We start from the raw sequence: 23,984 nt of genomic DNA on the forward strand, positions 1-23,984 counted from the left end.
CACAGCTCTGTGAAATCTCAGGAGAGTCACTGCCTGACCTCTTTTTGCTTCGTTTCAGATGGTGTCAAGCCCAGGAAAAAGTGACTTTGCTCCAGCTCTGCCTCTCTGCATTACCTGAGGGCAAAAGATTGTGTTTAGATACTGCCCGGGTGTTTTGTTTATGACAGATTTTATTTCTTCAAAGTGTGCTTTACAAGAGACCTCATGCAGGGATGATAGCTTCACGCCATTTGCTATGATTAAAAAAACACTGGTTTCAGCTGCTTCATTTGGCAGCTTCACTCAGCCATCATGTGGAACGCTGTGCAGAGACCTGACAGAATTCCTTTATCATATATGGATCATTCATTTGCTGCGCGAGGAATGACATTAAGTTCAGTTACTATTCTGTCAAGGTGGCTGTGTATAAATGGAAATTTTCCAATAAGTACTGCCAGAAAAGAATAGTTTACTCTAGTTTCTTATTCTTCATCAGTTATCTGCCACAAGCTTAAAGCCCGTTCCTCACTATTTGAGGATTAAGTTTTGTTTTTATAGGTTTCTTTGCGCCCTTCACTTTAGTGTTCAGGATTTTAATTTTTTTTGGTTGTCAGATCATTTTTCAGCCTACAAGTTCAAACAGTTTATGTCTCACCCACTGAAATGAAAAAATGTGCATGTTGCTGTGTGAGTTTGGTTCTAATCGAGCTGACAGACTTTGGTTTACGTTACTAGATAAGAAGGCAGCAGCAGCTCAGGGTAGTGCATTCCAGATGCAGATGTTTGCTTGTTGGTGTTCTGAAGCTGAAGGTTGATTTGAACTGTTTACCCCCAATCCGAAGGTGAACTCCACCTCCTCTGGCACAGCCGTCACACTGACCACACAGACTTTTATGTCTGCCAGAGTGATACGCACCTGACTGTAAATGTGTGCTTCTTGTCTTTTTCTGCAGCTAGTGCAGAAAACTGCTGCAAGAAAATCAGAGAAAGCATTTCATCACTACTAGCATCCTGACAGTGGCTACCTGTCAAATACAGGATTTATTTTAAGGGTAAAAAAGGCAGCTGCTTTTGACTGTTTCATGAATTCAATTGGTGGGTAACAGAGAGTGTGCCTTTGCTGTGGCAGCTTCTTCAATCCACTGTTCCGTTTAGTTGATTTTATTTTAGACAAATCTCAAGACATACATGTTTTAATGGCAATCAGTTGTGCTTAGTGGTCTTGATACGTTAGCATTTTATCTTGATTATTATTATACAAATTGATTCTACAAGTGTTCATCCATGTTTTTGTTGTAGCTTGTCTTATAATGTGTACAGAACTTCCGCCTGCATCAGGACAGCACTTACATACATATGGAGAAATTGATGGTGACTAAACATTACAGATGTCTGTGGTGAAACTGCAGAAAATGTAATACAACCAAAAGATGTAAAGAAAGAAAACAAACAAAAAAAAACACTTGTAGATGTAATATTATTACATTATCCTGTAATTTCTTTAGGCGTTTGCAGTTTCACTTAGTTTTCAAGGCAGTTAAGATGAAATGATGTGTGTCAAAAAGTCAGTTGTCTGTGCCTGTCATGAACTTCTAAAATGTTAAACTGGCTTATGAATGCTTCAAACAGTTTAGATCTGTAGTAAAGGAAGGAAACACCTCACCCTGCCCTGTGCTTAGTAGTGATGCATGACTCAGAATTTTTAGGTATCTTATTGAATACAGTTAAACCATTTCAAATTAAATTACAATTTTAAACAATGTAATTTTCACATCACAAAGGTGAGAAAGTTGGGTATGTGTTACACAGAATGTCAGTTGAAATGGTAATTTTTTGCTTTTGTGACAGGCTATTGATGGTATCTTGTGATTTGATACTCCTTCGCATGTTTCAAATGTATCATTGCAATCACAATATCTGTCAGAATTTGTAATTTGATATTTTTACCAACCAATCTGTATCACACATCCCAGAAAAATATATTGTTACTCAACCACCCTTTCCAGACCTGTAGCTCCTATTGCAGGACACCTTACCAATAACTGACATTTCCAATTCTGCCATTACATTTCACCCCGTTGCCTTGCTTCTCTCTTGCGTTGTGCTAACTACAGCAGCTGAGCACAGTTCACTTCAGTATTGCAGATTAGTGACAGTAATGGCACGCGAGGATCAACACTCTCCAGTGTGTGCTTGTGTTTGAGAGAAAAAGTAACAGAGACAGGGGAATAGGAGGTGAAATGCAGACTAGTATTCACAGCCAAGCCTATTGCACGCACTATTTTTGGAAAATATTTATAACTCAGCTGGAGCGCTGCTTTGTCGCATTTTGACCCGAACCACTCAGACCTCTGATATTTCCTGTTAAGCCCAACCTGCAGTTTCGGGTGTCATGAGATTCGTTCCAGAGATTCATTAACAAAACCACAAGTTTTTATCTGCATATTCTGCTCAGCAGTTCCTAATGTAGAGTTTATGTGGGCAACCCAACCCGAAATCCTCCCATTTTAAAGAATGTCTTATTTTTTTAAAGTGACCAGTAGCTTACGTTGGCTAATGTTAGCAAGCTTTAGGTCCTTCTGCAAAAGTTGTGACTCCTCAGTTTTTATGCTTCTACCTTTATTCTACAGGAGGCACTTGTTCCAACAGTTGCAGCTGTTAAGATGAGGATAGAAAGTCTCGCTTGGAAATCAAAGTCAGTATGCAAATGTGGACATCATCTAAAGGTTCATGTGAATTTGCAGTAAAGAGGCCAGAAGAACAAAAATGGAACAAAGCACACTAACAGCAATAACTTCACAGCTGTGCTGTTAGACTCAGTGTCCTTCCCCTAAAATCCAATTAATTTATATTAATAAAATTAATAACCAGCTCCTACTGTCAAATGCACACAAGTTCCCTGCATTTATTATGCGCAATTCTGTTGTACAGACAAACTGAAGGAGTACAGGCTGAGTTTCAAAAGCATTATTGGAAATCCACTGAGCTTTCACATTCCTCTGCACTGCAGGGTGAAGGTTCTCTGGAGGGTGAACTGACTTGGTTCCCAGCACTTAAAGCGTGGAGAAAAATATGTGCTGATGGAGGGGATCTGGGTGTCCAGACCCAGCAGCATGGGAGATGGTTGGGCCAGATCCCTCAGCCTGAGAGCAGCATTATCCCCTCTTGCTAGTCATTAAGCAAGCTAGCCACATTATTATGTGAAAACAGCTGAAACCAGCCTGTGTCCTTCACATGCATTGAGTGAGGCAGTTTTCTTGGTATGAATCTTGCTTTAATGTGAGTTCATGTTCTGTTTTGCTTTTTTGTCCATGTTTTTGGTATCCAGCTAGAGTAACTGCTGTGATTTAGTCTGTTCTGCCCTGTTACATCACTTTCCCTGAATTTTTGAGTTTTCTCTTGACGACATTAGAGTTTCAGTTCAGTTTTCTTACTTATTTATGGTGATTTTTATTACGAGAACTAACTGCTCTCTTTCACTACCTCTTTTTGCTGCTGCTGAAACTCATAACATTGACTGTATATTTTATTCTAACTGTAGAAATTTGTTGATGTGAAGCAGCATTTTTTTTCTTTGTAGTCAGCAGTAAGGCTGCACAATTAATGGAATATTAATCACAGTCACAGTTTTGGCTTCCCACAGTTAAATGAACATGATCGACTGTGATATTGACATTTAAAATGCATGCTACGCTCACAGAAAACTCAGTTGTCTGAGTTGCATGCGCTGCAGGAAGTCAGTATGGAGAGTAGATGCTTTTCTGTGCATAGTGGCCTAGTGGTGTCTTTTATCGTGTGCATGTGAGGCCTGGTGAAGGAACAGCTGCAATTTCTAGTATCCATTGATAAGCAGAAAGTGAGGCACTATGGGTAGAATTTTATTTGCATTTTGCCTCTAGGAGATGCGCTGAATTTAGGTGAAGAAGAACCTTTTTTAGGTCTTATTTTGATGCAAAGATGTGTTGATTAGAGGATAAGATAAATCTTTATTAAGCCTACTGTGGGGAAATTTGAAGTGTTACTGCAGCAAAGTGAATAGTATAAATGTATAGGGAACATAAGTAGAAAAGGATATATGATATTGAGATGTTACACAGAAAAAAATCCTCTTTGTGTGGAAAATAGCAATATACTGTTTAGCAAAGATTCTTTTGTAAGTAGAAATATGGATATTGCAAAGATTTTGTCTATATTAGGCATTTTTTTTCTAAATAGAAATATAATGTACAGATTCTTGTTTTGTACCTACTGTCAGATGAACATTGCTTTAGAAAAAAGCATCTGCTAAATGAAATTGTAGAATTGTATATGTAAAAAACTTTGATATTGCACAATTTTTAAATGTACAGAATGTTTCTAATGCTCACATTGGATGTGTTGACCTCACACCAGAGTGAAACATGTCAGTGAACACGGTGCTATATTTAATTAAATCCCAAGTTTTTTGTTCTTAAAATTAGTACAATGTCAGGATAAATAATTGGAACCTCAATATTGATCAAAAATAATAATGAGTATCGTTTTGGCCATAATTGCACAGCCCTAGTATGTTGTGCAACTTCTTACTTTCTCTACTTCCAATGAGCTTTAGCAGCACTACTGTTCAATGACATAAGACTAAAATAGAAGACAGAACTTAACATGTTGATGATATTACAATAAAGTGGGTTTGGTTTTATGATTTTACTTTACAGGAAAGTGACAGAAGCTCTGAAGTGTGCCCCTGGACTTTGTGAGCTCTGGTGTAGCTCTATTTGTGTAAATGTGGTCTTTGTGCATGCCCAGAGTTCCTGTTTGAAGGTAAATACCTGCTCTGTGCTGGGCAGCCTTTCCAGTGGGTGGACCCAGCCACCAGGGCGGGTGTCGGCCGGATCCCGCTGACGGCCGCGGGATCCCCCAATGAACTGTGGCTGAGTGTTTATGCGGTCACTTGTTCTCATAGTAAACTCTGTGTGTGATCCACTGTGTATATGAGAGCGAGTATACAAGGTGCAGTGTAGCATAGCGGTGCGAGGCTTTCCGTAGCCACAGCTAAACGTCGTATGTGAAAGGTTTCTTTAGGTAACACACTAAGAAGACAGTGACGCTGGCTTCCATTAATTCCATTAATGGCATCAGACACACAGTCGTATGCTCTAAATCACAAACTCTCCTCTTCTTTTGGGTGCTGTCTCTCACCTCGTGTTGCAGTGAACATATTCTATATGAGTAAAGCACTTGGACAGCCTCTCTGTGCAAAAACATCTACTCCTCCTGCTGTTTCTGCAAATCTGTTATCAGACTTGTTTGTTGTATATCATTTGCCTGCAGATGTTCTGGTTGTCAGTTTACCATGTTCTAGGGCAGGACACTTGAAAATGTGTCAAAAGAGACCACCTGGTTAAATATTCATCCTGGATTTGGAATCAGCAACAGTGTTTGTGCCAAAACAGCACTGACATTTTTCAGGCTTGACCAGGGCAAATGATAAATTGAAATGATATGAAATTAAATACATACAATACAATATATTTTGCCAGTTACAGTGTAATACAGGCCTCTGGACTCACTTTTTTTACTGGGAGCACTGGTGGTACCAATTTTCTCATTGGTTGCAACCTTTTTTTGAGTACAGAATTAATCAGTGACCTTGAATGCTGATGAACAGATGCATTTTAATTGTTTCGAGCCTAAACTGTGTTGACCTACTAACAGGTTTAGGTGTTACCTGCAATGATAAACCCATATTGCCTGCAGCACACATACAGTATGTCTTGTCGTAATGCAGCTACTGGTACTACAGTGATCAATGAGGTTGAAAGTAGCACTTCATCTTCTTCAGTTAGTCTCTATGTGCCTCCACTTTCAGCGTCATTTGCTCTCCCTCCCATTGTTCCCACTGTTCCCATTTTTCTGTTTAAAATCATCTGCCATGGACTGCTTCATTTCTGGAACATATGATAGCTAAGTGGAATATTGCCAGATTTGGCAAATTTGGAAGATTTTGCAGTCTTTATCTTGCACAATGTCAAAGTTTTGCAACCTTGAGCATGGTTAATATGAACTGTAGCCATTTTTACCAGCTGCAACAGCCTGGAAGGTCTTGTTTCCACCTCTGTGTGAGTGAGTCATCATGGCGAGTGGTGCTGGAGGCATCTACTGCAGCAGCAACTACCACAAAGGCAGTATTAACTACTTTGACAAGTGTTTATCTGTCTCTCTGTGTGTAGACAGATTTTGCCAACGCAATAGTGTCACAATCATTCAAGATGCAGTCAAAAAACTTTGCAGGTGTGTAGCTGGAATCAAAAGAAGGTAAAGTTTGAAAATGGGTACTGTCTGACCTGTGAGTAAGAAGTACTTACGTAATAATACATTAATGCCTACCGATTGGTTGGACTGTCATCATGTTAAAGGGCATTATGGCTGGTGTGATGCTGTCTAGGTGATGCATGCTGTTGTGTTTTAGTTAGTCTGAGTGTTGATAGGGGTTAATAATTTTAGAGTCCGCGTTTTAGCAGTCAGGTTTGCAAAATGCTCGTTCTGCAGCTGCCACTGCCTTTTATTAGATTGCAGTTTTTACAATATTACATTTTCTGTTATGGAAAAATGACAATTGCATGCCATGTTGCAGTAACACGGAATTCATATACCCAATAAAAACGCTTATATTAGAAGAAACGTAAGTTGCAAAATTGCATGTATGCAGCTTCATTTGAAAAATAACATCTTCCACTTTCTGAAAATGTGCCTGTGTAGCCTGTTGCTAAAAAGTAGCTGAAATGGGTTGCTTGGTGCGTTTTTAGATGTTACACTGTTTCTTCTCCTGCTTTATCTTATCTTTATTCTGTCAGTAAATGAAACTACACTTGGATGGATTGTATCTCTCTGGAGCATTTTTCTGTATAATACTGTAATTCTGATAAGCAGTAAAATAAGGCATGAAATTATCTTTTGTGTGACAATGGTGAATTAAGCAATGAAGGGACTGGGCACTTTAGACTATTTAACCTGTGACTCTGTCTCACCCTCCTGTGTTCCAGGTTACCTTCAGGAGGCCTACCTGTGGACCAAGCAGGTCCTGTCCATCATGGAGAAGTTCATGGTCCTTCTGCAGGATGTGACAGACGGCTCCCTGTATGAAGGCGTGGCCTACGGGACATACACCACCCGTTCTCTGTTTCAGTACATGTTTCTGGTGCAGCGCCACTTTGCCATCAGCCACTTCGACCACCCCTGGCTCCTAAAACACTTTGCTTTCCTGTACAGGACCATCCTGCCTGGTAAGATTTGCATCACCTGCTGTCACGACCACACCTCTTCACTTTTAAGCTGTTAAATTTATATGATACACTTTTTACTGAAGTGGATATATTTAGGCAACCAAACTCAAGGTGAGTCAACAATCCGTGAGGAAATGTTTACTCAGCTATTAAAGCCTGACACATCCTGCTAGTCTCTGCTAGAATGCTCTCTGCTAAAGGTCCTATTATATTAGATTAGGCATGAAAAGAACCTTAGGCCGCCACACTGAAGAGTAGCTTCTCCTCTGGGCTGATATGGGGTATGCATGCGTGTAGTTATTACCTTCCTGGATGCCTTTCAAAGCTGTACTGAGACCTGCAGGGATCTGTGGTGTCCTGGAAGTTTTGTCTGAAGGTCAGGGGGAGGGCAGCGGCGGGGGGAGGGCCTCCTAGGTCAGGCTAGGACGTTTCGCAACTCAATGCCAACAGTTTCTGCATTGTGACTGAGCAGCAGAGCTGCACCAAGAAAGCACCTCTAATTACATTAGGCAGGAGAGCCTTAGATTCAGAGCCACAATAGCAGCTTTTATCCTCTCACCAGACACAAAGACAAGGCCAGATTATCCTAAACTGCCCCTCTAGCTGCCCAGATGATTGCTGTCCCCCTACTGACTATGTTCTGTGTTCTTGGCTGTATGTTTATAGACAGTTGACAGAAAACAAATGGTAATGAGAGAGTAACTTACATGAGAAAATGTGCCATTTTGTGAAGAAAATTAAAGAGATTACATGTCAGAATGGCTTAAACACATCATATCATGCTAAAATTTTATCTATATGGGAGTAATAGCTTAGATTACTCTCAAGTTATAGTACTAGAAGAAGTTAAAGTATAAGTTGAAATGAAAGGGCATGAACCGAAAGGACCGAAAGAGTTTGAAATGTCAGCCAAACTGACAGATGTTACTGTCAGTTCAAGTCAAAACTCCTTTTCAGGCCTGTTCAAGTCAGGACTTTATTTTTTGGGTCCACAAGTCCCTCTAGAGGGAAATAAATACAAAGTTGTTCTTATTGATCGCTTTAGTGAAGGATGCTCTTCCAGTCCTCCAGTAGAGCTCACAAACTTCTAGAATAAAGGCTCTCTGAAACAGCTCTGGCAGAAAGTGTTGGAAGTGAATTCACAACGATTATTCTGAATCTCTTCGATTCTTTTATCTTGTTGACCAGCTGTTTTCTGGTGGAGTCCCAGATTTGTTTTGGCTGTTGAAACAACTGTCTGCACCACATCATTTTACACACCAATAGAGGCTACTTTAATTGCAAAATGCTTTTGTAAAACTTTGCAGATTCCTGTGGCATTGAGAAACAATGGATCTTACTGTCATGTAGCACTCTAAACCAGCAGGGGTCGTGTTCCTCGGGAGAAGGTGTGGGCTCAGTTCATGGTTTTCGAGAAATTAAGAAAATAGATTTCCTATTTATTATTGCTACATAAACATCATTGTTCACATTTCTTCAGACGAACTCTGTTTTCAGTTTGCTTGTGTGTGGTTACACTTAGCTAGAATCAGTGCTTACAAGGCCACAAGTTCAAGTCTTTTCAAATCCCAGAGCTGAAACACAGTTTGTCAAAGGATAGTTGATGACATACAGGCAGAGAAAGGTCTAGTTTTGACTTCTTAGCTTGCAGTGTATGATGTATGCTAGCAACCTAGAGCCCACACGAGTAGTTAGTTGTATTAGACTAGGAGGGGTTAATTGCTAAAGGAACTTCTAGCAAGCAAACCGTTGTGTTATTGATGCATTCATAAATTTTATCTGAAATGCTCAGACCATCATTTGAACTGTTGAGAAAATAATTTCAGCTTCAGAGCAGAGTAGATTAAATGATTTTGAGCCTGCAGGCAAACTCTGTCTTGCTTTATTTTCACCTTTTCTCTGACTGATGTTAGTGTTGGCTGAGGAGGTGCTAAAAACTTTTTTTCTGAAGTGACACTATTGATACTGCACAATAAAAATACTGTCAAAGAAGAAGTCTTACATTCAGTTTTTGATTGAAAAACTGAAGAACAACGGAAAAGGGAGAAAATAAAGCAATATTAATTGTATTGCGAGTGAAGTGAAGGAATGTATCATTTGCTTAACCGAGTTTGGAACGTCAGTTAAAGCATAAACCCTGAAATCAGTTAAATTGTAAGTTTGGGTGTAAGGACGAAAGTAAGTGAAGTGTCCGCTGGATGGTAGGAGTTGGAAGTGTTAGAAGAGGTGCAAGTGCCAAAGGAAGTTACTTTAAATCCAAATGTCACGAAAGAGTGTGAAAACGTCATGAGTTGTAGAGTCAATTGTGTGATATTGAATGCTAAAACATGTACAGCTAACAAGCTAGTGTTGAATGTTTGCAACACTGATCATTCTAATGTGGTCACCGCAGTTAATCCATGACTAATGTACAATATTATTAATAAAAATGTTGTAATAATTATCTTGGAAACCGTGTTCAGTGTCCAGCAGTGCCCATAGCCATACTAAGTGCAAAGAAATGTCACTTGACAGTGTTTCTGCTGCAAGATGTTTGATGATCTTGAGTGTTTTTTGCTTGACAAATGATTGACTGTGATTGCATGCTGTAGTTACTATAGCTGGTTTCTAAGAACCCTCTCAGCACCAGACTGTAAGGTTTTCCTTGCATAATTATAGACAGCAGAACAGCGTGTACAATTTGCACTTGGTGTGGGACTGAGCTGGGTCACAAACATTCGTGTTGGGAGGGCACTTTTGTTACATACTTGTGACCACAGGCCAAATATTTTGCAATAAGCTCTGACTGTTGTAATTTACAAAGAATCCACATATTGTTTAAAGTGATATTTTTATGCATTTTTGGCACTACAAGCTTCAGTACCACTCAGAACATCAGCATTTTAATTGTCATGTGTGCCCATTATTTATGGGATTTAATTTATGGCACCACCATTGATGTTGTCTTCTATGTGTTTTCACCAGGATTTCAGCGAACTGTAGGTATCGCAGATTCCAACTACAACTGGTTCTACGGACCAGAGAGCCAGCTGGTCTTCTTGGACCGTTACGTGTTGCGTAATGGCAGTGGAAACTGGCTGGCAGACCTGATTCATCAAAACAGAGTGATTGAAGGGCCAGGGCAGCCTGGTAAAGGCCAGCGATGGTGTACTCTACACACAGAGTTCATCTGGTAAGCTGCTCAGTTTAGTTTCATCATATGAAATCACCAGTGGGTCTAAATTCATCTTCTAATCACATTTTTACGAAGATCCAGGTTTTGAACGACAGCTTTCACAGCAGTCCAAACAAACCAAGTTTATTTGAACTGAACCAGACAAGTGTTCCTCCAAGTGTCAGTACACTTCAACCGAACAGCCTGTTGGGTGGTCAGTATCTGAAACTCTCCGCCGTCTTTCCAACATCAATATTAATTTTGTAGCTTTGCAGGAACCCGACACTTTCACACAGCAGCTGGGAATGTGTGAGGAGCTAACAAAGTAGGCAGAATATGAACTATTCTCTGAAGTTTTCTGTCAGTTTTATTCCAAATTATAAATGCAAATGAATGAAATTTTGAACACTATTTGAACACTTTTGTCTTGAGTGTAATTTATATGCAAAAAGGGGCAAGCACATACAATTAACAAAGTCAAAGATTCATTTTCAAATAGATATTATAATGATATCATTGTGGTGAATTTCTTTTGGTTATGATAATTGTCTAGTGAAAATCTGATATCATGACAGTGCTAGTGTGTACTCTTATTAAACAGTAAGGCATTATTCTTGACATGGTGTTTGTGCCTTAAAATGGTTGAAAAAACCAAGATGACGTTTTCAAATGTCCTGTTTCATGACAGCACTAGCTGACACTTTTATTGCAAAGTAAGGAACTGTTGTGGCTGTAGTATTTGTATCTTAAAATGGTTTACACCATTTGAATTGTGACGTTCTACACTTTCAAACAATATAGTTTCTCGATTTTAAAAAGAATAGGCTGTTAGGGTGGGATTTTTCTATTATTTATTTTGACTTGTATGTGTTTTTGTTGTAAATGTTCTTTAAAATAGTAAAAAATCTATTTTAAAAAAGAATGGGCTGAAACCTTGTAAAATATGGCACTAGTATTGTAATGTAATCAGTATTCATGTCTGTGACTGTTAAAGCAGTAATTATGCAGAAGAGACAAATTGAAAAAAAACAATTAACTGCAGTATATCTGCAGGGATTAATTGATGAGTCAGTTAGTTATGAATAGTTAAATTCATTCTTGTTCCAGCTTTTTGAATGTAAATATTTTCTGATTTATTTTCTCATCTGTGACAGTAAACTGATTATCTTTGGGTTAAGGACAAAGCAACACTTTTTATAGACAGCATCTTTGACTTTTGGAAATACTGATCAACTTTTTCACCTTTTTGCACATATTGTAGATAAAACAACTAATCGATTATTGAAGTAAATATTCAACAGATTAATCAGCAATAAAAATAATTGTTAGTTGCAGTCTTACTTGAAATAGTAACTTGAGTAAGACCTGTTGTGGTCCAAACCTTGCAGTCCATGCAGAATTCAAGAACTGAGAACAAGACAGCAGTTTATGTGTGTTTTTTTTGCTTGTATTTTATCAGTATTCTCTCCATCTGATTTCGGTCTTCTCGCTGTGCTGCAGGTATGATCCAGGCCTGATCCCCAAACCCCCGTCAGATTTTGGAACGTCGCAGCTCCACTACTTCGAGGACTGGGGCGTGGTCACATATGGCAGCACTCTACCTGCCAACACCAACTGTACCTTTCTGTCCTTCAAGTCGGGGAAGCTCGGGGGACGCGCTATCTTCGACATCGTTCACAGGAACAAGTACAAGGAGTGGATCAAAGGCTGGAGGAACTTTAACGCTGGCCACGAGCACCCCGATCAGAACACGTTCACCTTTGCACCCAACGGCGTCCCGTTCATTACTGAAGGACTGTACGGACCCAAGTACACTTTGTTGAACAATGCGGTGTTGTTTGGCTCGGCGTTCTCAGGGAGCTGCTTTAAGCCGTGGGCGGGACAAGTTACAGAAGCCTGCGACTCCAAGTGGTTGAAATACAAGGTGGGGCTTGCAGCTGATGCTCAGGGCAGAGTGGAAGCTGCTATGGAGAGAGAGGGAATGGTCTTCATCCGAGGCGAGGGACATTCCGCTTATAATCCAGAACTGAAAATCAGGAACTTCCAGAGGAACCTGCTCCTTCTTCACCCGCAGCTCCTGCTCCTCGTGGACCACATCCACCTGGATCCAGACAGCCCAGTCAGGGCCATGAGTGCCTTCTTTCACAACACGGAGCTGCCGTTCCAAAGCACAAAGATAGATGGTGTTCATGGAGCGTTTGTGTCACATAAAGAGGATAAATATAAGATGTTCTGGATGGATGACACCAGCTACAGTAACAAAGGGGTGTTGGGTTACTGGAATTACCCTCGAGGGTACCCCTATAATGGCTCTAACTATGTGAACGTCACAATGCCGTTGAGGTATCCTCACACCAGGGTGGCGTACATTTTCTTTGGACCAGGTGTGGACGTGCAGAGCTTCAGCCTGCGTAGCGATGATCAGAGGGTGGATATTTACCTGTTCACCAAGGACCACACTTACACCATCTACCTGCTGACCGGAGAGGTCACCAGCAAGCCGCTGTTCTCCATGGTGCTACTTGACCACAAGAAAATTGTATTCGAGAAGTCAGCGGCTGTGGTAGACAGCTCGCCTGAGGAAGTGGAGGAATACGTCAACGTGATGGAGGACAACCTCCAGCATGTCAAACCCGTCTTCCAGCAGATGGAGAGGCACATCCTGGGACGGGTTCTCAACACTGCCAGCTTCCGTAAGACTGCAGAGCGCCTCCTCCAGTTCTCCGACAAGAAGAAGACGGAGGAGGTCATTGAGAAGATGTTCGCCATGTCCAAGAAACAGAGCAAAGGCAAAGGGGGGAAGAAAGTGAACCTCGGGGAAAAGCTTTCTGAGAATCTGCCTGACATTTTTGCACAGATTGAGGTGAATGAGAAGAAGGAGAGACAGAGGACTTCAAAGAGAACTTATGAGGACAGTCCGGAGGAGGGGGACGCAGACTCACGGGCCTTTATGGATTATACAGATGGCCGCAAGAATAGAAAGGGCGGCTTTGTCAAGGGCCGCAAATTCAAAGAGGTTCACATGGTGGCCACAGCAGGGAGCGAGAGTCTCCCCAGCACAGCTTCCTACATTAGACTGTTCCTCCTCCTGAACACTGCCACCTTCTTTTTACTGCTAGCTGTGCTACTGACTCGCTTTCAGAGGGGTCGGAGTCTGCACACTCAGAGATGTTTCTACACCATCCTCCTGATCGACTGCTTCATCCTACTGTACCTCTACTCCTCCTGCTCTCACAGTCAGTGCTAACATCGTGAGCGTTGGAGAGGTCGTCCATCTGCAGATCAGTGACCTGCTGTTCACGGTGAAGTGAATGTGCCTCACACCTCACTCTGAGCCAGGTCTTATGACAATATCAGGGCCACTGTTTAAAAAATTGTCTGGAGATTTGAAGAACAAAAAGTTAGTAGAATAAAGCTGTAATTTTGTCAGGAAAAAATGTTAATACTTTGAGAGTAAATCTGTAAATGTGCTAGAGGAAATAGTTGTAGTTACACAAGAAAAACACACATATCTAAGAGTAAAGTCATAATGTCAGGAGATCCCTATAAAAATATTTCATCTACTTATCTCAGATGCAAAATTATGTGACACAAATAGCATCAATCCTCAGATGCAAATTATAATCTTAAAGTATAATATTACGGCTTTTATTTTTGTAATATTGCAACTTCTACATTGTAATATATCAGGTTTCATCCTATATTATTATGACTAATCATAATATTAACTTTAATTTCATTATTGTGTTACTCCTAAATAATGTACTGGTCAGATGATAGTATGTTAGTAAATGATTTAAAACCTTTTTTTGCCAAAAAATATGATTGAGATCATTTAAAAACAGTGTCATCACATAGTTTTTCCAGCACAGTGTGCTCCGACTAAATTCTTTGCAACCCTCAGCACTGTCTGCAGCACATGTAGCAGAGTACACATCACTGCAGAGCAGGTGGTGGAGGATGATGGTGCGGAGTAAAGCGGTGTTTTTTACAATACAATAAAATTGTGCACAATGATTCCAGCATTTTCCCTTTTCAATATAACTTTGACATACTACATATACAGTATATATGAAGAATGTTTTCCTTTTTGAAAGTAAGTACTTCAATTCTCTTGATATCGTGACTCCTATGACATAATATTACAAGTTTTATTCATGTAAATTACAATTTTAACACTTGAAATATTATGACTCCGTCTCATAATTTTACAATTCTTGTTCTTGTAATGTCCAACGGCTTCTATGCTCTTTAGGAATCTGCTGATAATGACTGTAACCCCAAAATTATTCTCTAATTGAAATAATAGGAATTTAATTTTCAAAATAGAATTTTTATTTTCTATTGCCTTCGACATTCTTCACTTCTTTTTTTTTCGTGTTATTTGCCTTAAAATTGTAACTTCATCATTGTAATATTATGTTTATTGTAGTAAATATGAGAAAGTCAACATTACTAGTTTATTGATGATAATGGAGTTATTTTTATTGGAGTATTTCTCCAGAAGTCCCAGCTTCAATATTGTAATTATTTTCAGGTTGAATCAGGTCAGGCCTTTTTATTTTTACAGCCCAAACTACGTAACGATACTAATCTGTAAATTAGAAATTTATTCTTGTAATAATTCAATTTCAATTCCTTTTTATATAGCACCAATTGCAATTAGAATAGTCTCAAGATGCTTTACAGAACCCATATGCCTGAACCCCTAGAGCAAGCCCTAAGGAAGCCGCTTGTTTCTGGATAGAAAATTAAGTCTCACATTGCAAACTGTACTTGAATAAAATTTGGATGTTCAAAGTCTTATAGGGTTATAAAAGCACAGAATTACCAGCATTAAATACACATGAAGGAAAGAACTAGACATACTGATTCTGCAGTATTTTCCATTGACACAAATGCACATTATGCTACTGGAACATAAATGCTGATGCATTACAGTTTATATCAGTTTAACCTTGAAGCAGGCAGGGATGGTGCTCCTTTGAATTATATAACACAGTGTTAGCTCTCCTCACCTGAACTTTCACAGTGTATCTGCTGAGTATTATTTGTATTGTAAACCTCAAAGTAAATACAATTATTTTCCTTCCACTGCTGCTCAAGATCAACCAAGACATGAGACGCAGAGAGAAATACGAGCTAAAATAAGGTTGACATGAGTTTAACGTCGACTTTAAGTAGCTGAATACCAACTTTACCACCAATTAAAAACAGTGCTGATTATATAAACTGGTTGTTGACCTTAATGTACCTGTTTCCATCCTTTAATGTTCAATAATATCACAACTCAACAGCAGCTAATGGAACCAGCTAGCTTACAGTTAGCATACAGTTTGCTGCTCACGACACAACTGCTGAAACAATTGGGTGTTGCTTAAAATTAACTAATGTACTAGCTGGTTGATTCAACTGATCTACAGCCACATATCTGATGTTGTTTCCTGGTAAAACTTTAACAAAACAACTGGTTTAGTGAAAACTGTTAGCATCGTCCGAACGGGCCTTTCCTAGCTAAGGAATCTACAATTACATGTGACTGTAAATTATTGGACAACACGGTTTTATTGTAGTAAAAAAAAAACAAAAAACTTTTCTATATTACAGTTTTTTTATTAACTGCGTTCTTCAAATGTCTTGACTGTTTTTCTAACAGTGGCCTTAATACTGGTAAGATCTCCCCAACGGGTGCTTGTTCAGGAAAAAAAAATGATTCCAAATAGGAATTGATGAATTGCTGAGATGAAACCAGACCACCTCTGATGTAATAAGCTTCTGTGGAGCTTTAAAACAGAGTCTGTGTGAAGTTTGTCCTTTGCAGTGTTCAGAGGTCCAGCCTTGTCTCAAAGATCTCAAGGTTCGCCACTAAAGCACCGTCGCCACACCTGTACTTGAGATTTGTACTGTTCTACATAGTTCATAGTCACGCATTTAAATGTATATATGTTAAAGCAAGATATATTTTTATGGTCTCTGTCTTTTTTTTTACCATTTGTAAATAAAATTACAACATGCATATGTGTGCGTTCACTTCGTGTGGTGTCTGGTGAATGTGTGACGTCAAAGGTCATATATGTGGATAATACTGTGGCCAGGAGAGCGATGCAGTTAGAGCCTTAACAAGCAATGAAAGAACAGCACTTAAATGGAAAAATACTAATTCCAAATTAAAGCTGCAAGCAGCGTTGGACGGGTCCTCGCATCCTTGCTGGTCGGCGAATCCGCGCACGTCCACCAGGTGGCGCTGCGACCGAGAGTGTATATTGGCCTATGGATGCGATCAGGGTCAGACTCTGATCACACGTAAAATTTCAGGCAGATCGGACCATGTCCAGGCTAGTTGTAGAGCATTTCCTTCCATCCACCAGGTGGCGCTGCGACCGAGAGTTTATGTCGGCCTATGGATGTGATCAAGACTGGACTCTGATCACACATGTAAAGTTTGAGGCAGATTGGAGCATGTTTAGGGCAGTTACACAGCAGTTGATGTTTCATGGCGAAGCATCAAAATTCACGAGGCCACCATGGCCACGCCCTCAGACTTAAGGTGAGCGTTTTGATAACTTTTGATCACCCATGCCTGCTGTACATCCTGGCCGAATTTCTGCTCTCTCGGTGTTACCCTGTCTGAGTTTATAGCTTTTGAAAATGTACAAAAATGACCCAAAATCGTCAAAACGTATGACAATTAATTCAAAATGGCCAACTTCCTGTTGGGTTTTGGCCATGGGTGTCAATTACATTTTTGTGCGTCTTGTCTGTATTTTATCTTTGGAGAAGTTTAAGATGTAAGTTTGTGCAGCTGATCAGTGGTGAGGCCTGTGGATGACTGGAGATGTGTGTGGACACTTAGACGAAGCAGCAAATGTGTTGAAAATGAGTTGTCTTCTCAGAGTCTTGAAGATGTTTTGTCAGAGCTAAGAAAGAAGTAAGAGATCCTGCAGGTGATTGTTGAGTGGTGTTGAGGAATTTGAATGTAGAGGAATAGCAAAGAGATTTTGAAGATATTTAAGCCATAAGTTGTATTTTATTTGTTTGCTGTTCTCTCCCATTTGTAGTGAAGAGAAGTGATTTGACATGAAGAATGTGATTTGTGTGGCTTTGAAATTGTGTTAAAATGTAAAAATGAGTGATGAGGAGAAGAGTGTGACTTTTTAGTATTGTGTTTTTTAGCGTGTTCTTTAAAAGTTGTAGGTAGATTATGTTCTTTTTTAGATTTTGTGGATTGTTTTTTTTTTCTTTCAGTGTTGATGTCACCGCCTTGACGAATAGAAGAAAAGCCTGTATTTGGGTATGTAGGACCGGTAGTCCAGAGGTAGTGATGGTGGTTTGGAACCTGGAGAGTGCAGGTACAATCCCCCACTCTGCTCAAGCTTTTTTTTCACATTTGGGCAAAATTCGCCAAAGCGCTCTTTGCGCTCTTTGCGCTCTTTGCGCTCTTCCAGCAACTTCCTGGTTTTGCAGGAAACCACCCTTCAACTCCAATCCACTGACACTCCACACCACAGACCACAACCTTTCCACTCCGCTATCATCCTCCACAAGGTTCCCAGTGGGGATTCGAACCGTGACCCTCCACATGACAGACACACAACCTATGTGTGAGCTATCTTTCACACAAGGTCCTTCATGGACTTTGTTGTAATGATGGTTGAAAGAGGTTGTCATACAGCCAATGTATATATTGTAAATAAAGCTGCTGTAACAATGTAAATTTCCCCTGGAGTGGGGAGAAATAAAGAACTTTATCTTATCTTATCTTATCTTAAAAAGTGTCAAAAGAGCCCTGGGCTGGATTCGAACCAAAACCCTCCTGGATGAGAGGCAGATAACTTACCACTGCGCTATCCTTCCTACTGGGTGTAACTGTTAGTTTTCGTAAATGATGGTACACAAAACTATTAAGGAGGTGAAGATAATAAAGGTACTAAGGTGGATTTCAACCGGGGACCTTCAACATGCCAGGCAAAAAACTTACCTCTACACCACCTGTCCTACAAGATGCTGCTCTAACTTTGCTTAAATGATGCCAGCAATTAGTACTGGAGCATCCAAAGGACACATAAAAAGTGTGAGTGGGGATTTGAACCATGGACCTTCAACATGTGAGGCACAGAACTTACCTCTGCACCACATTTCCTACAAGGTGTTGTTGTAAATTGGCTTAAATGATGGCATCAATCAGTACTGGAGCAATCAAAGGACAAATAAAAGGTGTGAGTGGAGATTTGAATCATGTGAGGTACAGAACTTACATTGTAGGTTTGTTTCTGAGACTGAATACACCCAATCTCATCTGATCTGCAAAGCTAAGCAGGGTTGGGCCTGGTTAGTATTTGGATGGGAGACTACCTGGGAATACCAGGTGCTGTAAGCTTTTTACTTCTCCTCACAACCTGAACAAGACACTGCTGGTCATTCACTAGAGACAGCTATCAACTAAAACCTCTTGGTTTCTTTATTATACACTCTATGAGGTGGATAAGCTGCAGCTCATGCTGATTTATTGCTGGTTCTGGTTGGAGCCAAAGAACAAAGGCGTCACCTGTTGGAGCAGCTGATGTCCTGCAGCCTCTTCACCACAGAAAGCCTCTGACAGCTTCAATTCTTTACACTCTGACTGCAAGACACCAATCACATAGGAACATATACATGTGTGGAACAAAGAGCTGAACTGACACTCAACATGTGTTTGACCATTTATTGATAAAGACATTCAAACATGTCTAGAGATAGAACACCAACGCACGGTGTAAGAAAGGTCAGAACAGACTTCACCTGCTCAGGAAACTGAGGTCCTTCGGGGTGCAGGGAGCAATTCTGAGGACCTTTTATGGTTGTGTGGTGGTATCAGCCATCCTGTATGGAGTGGTCTGCTGGAGCAGCAGCATCACGGCTGCAGACAGGAAGAGACTAAAGAAACTGGTTAAGAAAGCAAGCTCTGTCCTGGGCTGGTGTTAGACAGGAGGATGATGACAAAGCTGTTGTCTATCATGGAGGACATCTCCCACCCCCTGCAGGAAACAGGACCATCACCGGCAGCTCCTTCAGGGACAGACTGCTTCACCCACAATGTTTGAAGGAGGTCCTTCCTTCCTGCAGCAGTCAGACTGTGTTCAATCAAACCTGCTCCCAGTAGTTCAGATCACCCATGAAGTAACTGCAACAAAATGTAAATAAGTCAATATGTGCAATTTCACAAGGTTTTTTTTTTTTTTACAAGCATTTCTATTTCTTCTCTAAGGAGAAAGCATCTATTTATATCTGTGCACTGAGTGCTGCTTTTCTTTTTACTTTTTTTCCTATCTGCTACTGCCACACTGAAAATTTCCCCACTGCAGAATCTACCTATCCATCCATCTATCTATGGTCCATCTACCTCCCTACCTATCTATCCATCCATCCATCCATCCATCCATCCATCTCTCTCACAGGTGTGGGGGTTGATTCACCTGTTCTCAATCACCTTAATCCACGAAGGCCCGGTTCTTCATTCTTCCGCTCTCTGCCAGACCAGAGACTTTGAAACCAGAACCTTTCTCCTACAATTAGTCTGGTTTCCCCTTTTTGTTTTCACCTTGGTTTAGTTATCCTTTCTGTGTTGGTTTTAGTTTCATTTGTTAAATAAACTCCTTGTAATCTTTGACCTGTGTCTGCAGATGTCCTGTGACACCAATGATCCCATCTGATATTTAGCATGTTTTCAATTATTGGTCCCATCTCTTAAAAAGAAAAAAAAAAAAAAAAAAGCCCCCTGAAATCTGATCAGATAAATGAATGTGAAACTACTTTGGGTCTGCTGCAGCTGCCTCCCTCTGATCTTGTTCCTGCCCACAGCACAATCTGATCAGTGAAACACTGAAGGACAACTTCAGCATGTAAAACATAAATAAGCAAAGGCTGCAACTCGTGATTATTTTAATTTTAACTTAACTTTATGTGCTGTTCAAAAACTTTATTTTTTCTGCAAATGTGTAGTGATTCCAAATCTTGGTTATTGATCTCCTTGATTACAAAAAAAATCTGTATCGACCCGAAAAAAAACAAACATGTCATTTTTTGGGAGTCGCCATGGCCACGCCCTTTGAAATGAGATGAACATTTTGATAACTTTTCATCAGGTCGTGTGTTTGCATATATTGGCCAAATTTGACGTCTCTCGGACTTATCCCCTATGAGTTATTAATTTTGAAAAATTTACAGCTAATTCAAGATGGCCGACTTCCTGTTGGGTTTAGGGCGTGGCCGTGATTGACTTTTTCGTGTGTCCTGATGTGCTGAATATGCATACAAAATTTTGTAGCTGTAGATGAAACGTCGTTCAAGTTGGCCTAATGACCAAATTTTCAATTTTCCAGGGGGCGCTATGGAGCCATTTTGCCACACACATGCGCAACTCCCATAAAATATCAAATTTTTCGCCAGTCCTGATGAGCATGCCAAGTTTGACGCGTTTTGGGGTATGATAAGGCCGCCAAAAAGGCAATTCAAAAGACGGTAAAAGAAAGAATAATAATAATAATAATAATAATAATAATAATAATAATAAATAATTCCTTGCATTCCAATAGGGTCTTCGCACCGTCGGTGCTCGGACCCTAATAAATAATTCCTTGCATTCCAATAGGGTCTTCGCACCAGTCGGTGCTCGGACCCTAATAAATAATTCCTTGCATTCCAATAGGGTCCTCCGCACCGTCGGTGCTCGGACCCTAATAATATTACTCAGCATTACTTGCAAAAAAAAAAAAAAAAAAAAAAATCTGGAATTTTCACATTTTTTTCTTTGCTTTTAATAGATTTCTTCAGAATTTTTGAAATACACAAAAGTATTTAAAAAATTAAAAAATAAAATTTACACGTAATGTAAAATAACAAAAACCTCCAACTGAATAACCATAAAATTATTTTTTTTAAAAAAGACCTTAAATAGATTTGCAAATTTATCTTAATTTCACAAATAATTCCTTCTTATTTGATAGACGAAACTCACAATTTCAAATTTAGTACTGTAAATATATTTCTGACAACTGACAGAAGAGCAAGTGCTGGTTCTGTTATTTTACATAAATTTCAAATATAATGAGATCTATCTTGAATACAGATGTTTTTACAACAAAGATGTTGCATAAATGTGTTTTCGTCCATGGATGATATCTAAGTGTTGGTAATGTGACAAAAGGAAATTTTAATCATCATATAAATCATTTGTTGTGATATCAAGCTATGTATATTGTATTAGTAGGTATTATAGGTCGGTAAACATTAAAAAGTTGATAGGAATATGCGTGATCTCATGTAAAATCAAGGCATGAAAATATATTTTAATAATGTAAATCTGTTGTGTGTTTTTATAAGAGGATTATTTCTTTATATTTTGCAGTGTTTTTGGTGCCCAAGCAGTGGGAATGTTCTTTATTTGTTCTGGTGTCTGTTTTTCTTTTTCTTTTTTTTTTTTTACAATCTGTCTCTTATTCATACGAGTGAAGAAGTCCAGCTGTTTGCAGCCCTCTAATGTTCCTGAGAAGCATCTCTGGCCTTTAGTTGACTTCCATCAACTCCTAACTCGAGAGTCAAACTCCACTTAGTGAGGGAAGTGAAGTGAATATTTTTCCACTCCTTTCTTTGCAAAAAAAAAAAAAAAATGTAAAAAAAATGCTGCGGGTTGTTTTGTTATGATTGAGCAGATAATCACTTCCAGATGTTTGCTCCATACGGCTTCCCTTATAGGAAGAGTGGCCTCTGTTGTCTGCAGTAGACATTCATTTACTTTGCTGCACTAACGAATGAAACTTCTTTGTGCCAAACGGGTGGAGGCTCAGTTTGTGTGTGAAACAGCTCTGATAAAATGTGAACTTCAGAAAGAGGCCAGAGGAGTTGAGGCCTCTGTGAAGGTGATAGAATATGAATATGCTGCCATCTGCTGACCTATTTCTTCAAGGATTCTGACTGAAACACACCCTGAACACTTTGTTATGGCCACACTTGCGGCATTGTACTTTGATTGTAGAAACAGATCACAGTTTGCTGCGTTTACTTTAGTCTCTTTAAACAATGGTTAGTAACCTTAACACATGAACAGTGTTTAGTTGTTCAGAATCAGAACAAGCCTTTTTTATCCTTATGTCTGCCGCCGTCTCTGCTCAGAGACTATAGTTTCCAGGCAACAGATCAATCAAATTATCTTTCATACAGTCAGAGAAATATTTTATTTAAGTACTAAAAATGTTTTACCACGGTCTAGAGCCTATTTATAGAAGAGCAGATAAGAAGAAATCCCTTACATCCCAAGTATAAATAAGAGTGACACTGATAGATCTAATGTAATCAAATAAGTGGCAATGTATATATACAGAAATATATATATTCCTGTTTTTCTAATTTTGGTTGAGTAGAGTTTGGGTTTTCAGATTGTTCTGCCTCTATGTATGAAAAAGGATAAGTTAATACATAAAACATTGATCTGATAATAATGAAATAGTGATAGGAGTGGAAATGTCAAGTGATTCAAAACTGTGCAACTTTAATTGAACAGAAGGATATTTGTTCTCATGTAAACTTAAAAACAGTTACTACGTCAAAAATACGGACCACATAATAGAAATTTTGTTGCAATTTTACATTACTGAGATTCAAATTGTTTATTTCTTCAGTGCTTAACCATCAACTTAGCAAGTTCTGGTGTTTACAGCTCATTTTATAGCCATGTTTGTGCAGTTAGGTTGATTGGAATATTGCAACTACTCAGAGTTGATAACATTTTGAATCATTTCACTTTTCAAGACCCCTTTTCAGTAAATCAATCAAGGTCTCGCAAATTAATCAAAATGTCACATACTCACAGTGTGTCAGTATTTCAGCTCAAATTCTGCAAGGATAGTTCATTTCACCATGACTGTATAATTCCTGGTTTTATGACTGCTCTAAACAGGCTGTTTTACTCTGAAAACCAATGAGCTGCTGCTGTTCCCGCCCCCTTCAGGAAGAAAAATGTCTGCCTTTGAGTTGGATGACTGTTGGAGTAAGGTGTCACATAGCAGCACCTAGGTTGAATTCTTGATGGCTCATAAAGCTGGGAGGCTAACTGCTTGTAGGTTGGCTCGTGGAATGACAGAAATAAATGTATTCATATTTTAACAGCTCTTATGTGACAAAATAAAAAATAAAGATCAATTTTCACCATTTGTTACCTTTAAGTCACAACTAATCTTGTATTAACTAGAGGCTTTGAGTGAGGTTAGATCTATATACATCTTATAAAAATATGTAGACATGGAAATACAGAAGTAAAGAAATAAAGAAATGTTAATAGAAATACAGAAATAGCATAAATGGAAGTTGATATATGGAAATGTAAACGCAAATCCAAATACAATTATTTAATGATGTGCTTTTTCAGTCCTAAAATGTAAATTTATATATATATATATTTTTCCATATTTAGGTATTTGTTAATTTTATATACGTGCTGAACTCCTCCGACCACACGGCGTCGCTGCTTCTCACTTCGCCTTTCCGTTGTGAAAACAGCCTTCTCGTTCGCCGTCGACATTTTGAAGAAACTTTATTCGCAGCGGTGTTGGGTAAGT

At 39.3% G+C, this 23,984-nt stretch overlaps 1 protein-coding gene across 2 annotated transcripts in view; it reads left to right on the plus strand.

Moving 5' to 3' along the window:
• Nucleotides 1–16,411, plus strand: part of dse (dermatan sulfate epimerase) — a 29,184-nt gene extending 12,773 nt beyond the window's left edge. For both annotated transcript variants that reach the window (XM_023296974.3, XM_023296973.3), the window contains exons 4-6: nucleotides 7,002–7,241; nucleotides 10,206–10,413; nucleotides 11,896–16,411. In XM_023296974.3, coding sequence (XP_023152742.1) covers nucleotides 7,002–7,241; nucleotides 10,206–10,413; nucleotides 11,896–13,642 — 2,195 coding nt within the window. In that variant the 3' untranslated portion in view covers nucleotides 13,643–16,411. The remainder of the gene's footprint in view (nucleotides 1–7,001; nucleotides 7,242–10,205; nucleotides 10,414–11,895) is intronic.
• Nucleotides 16,412–23,984: the final 7,573 nt, after the last annotated feature.

The sequence above is a fragment of the Amphiprion ocellaris genome, chromosome 12 (genome assembly GCF_022539595.1).
Source record: "Amphiprion ocellaris isolate individual 3 ecotype Okinawa chromosome 12, ASM2253959v1, whole genome shotgun sequence".
NCBI classification, from domain to species: domain Eukaryota; kingdom Metazoa; phylum Chordata; class Actinopteri; family Pomacentridae; genus Amphiprion; species Amphiprion ocellaris.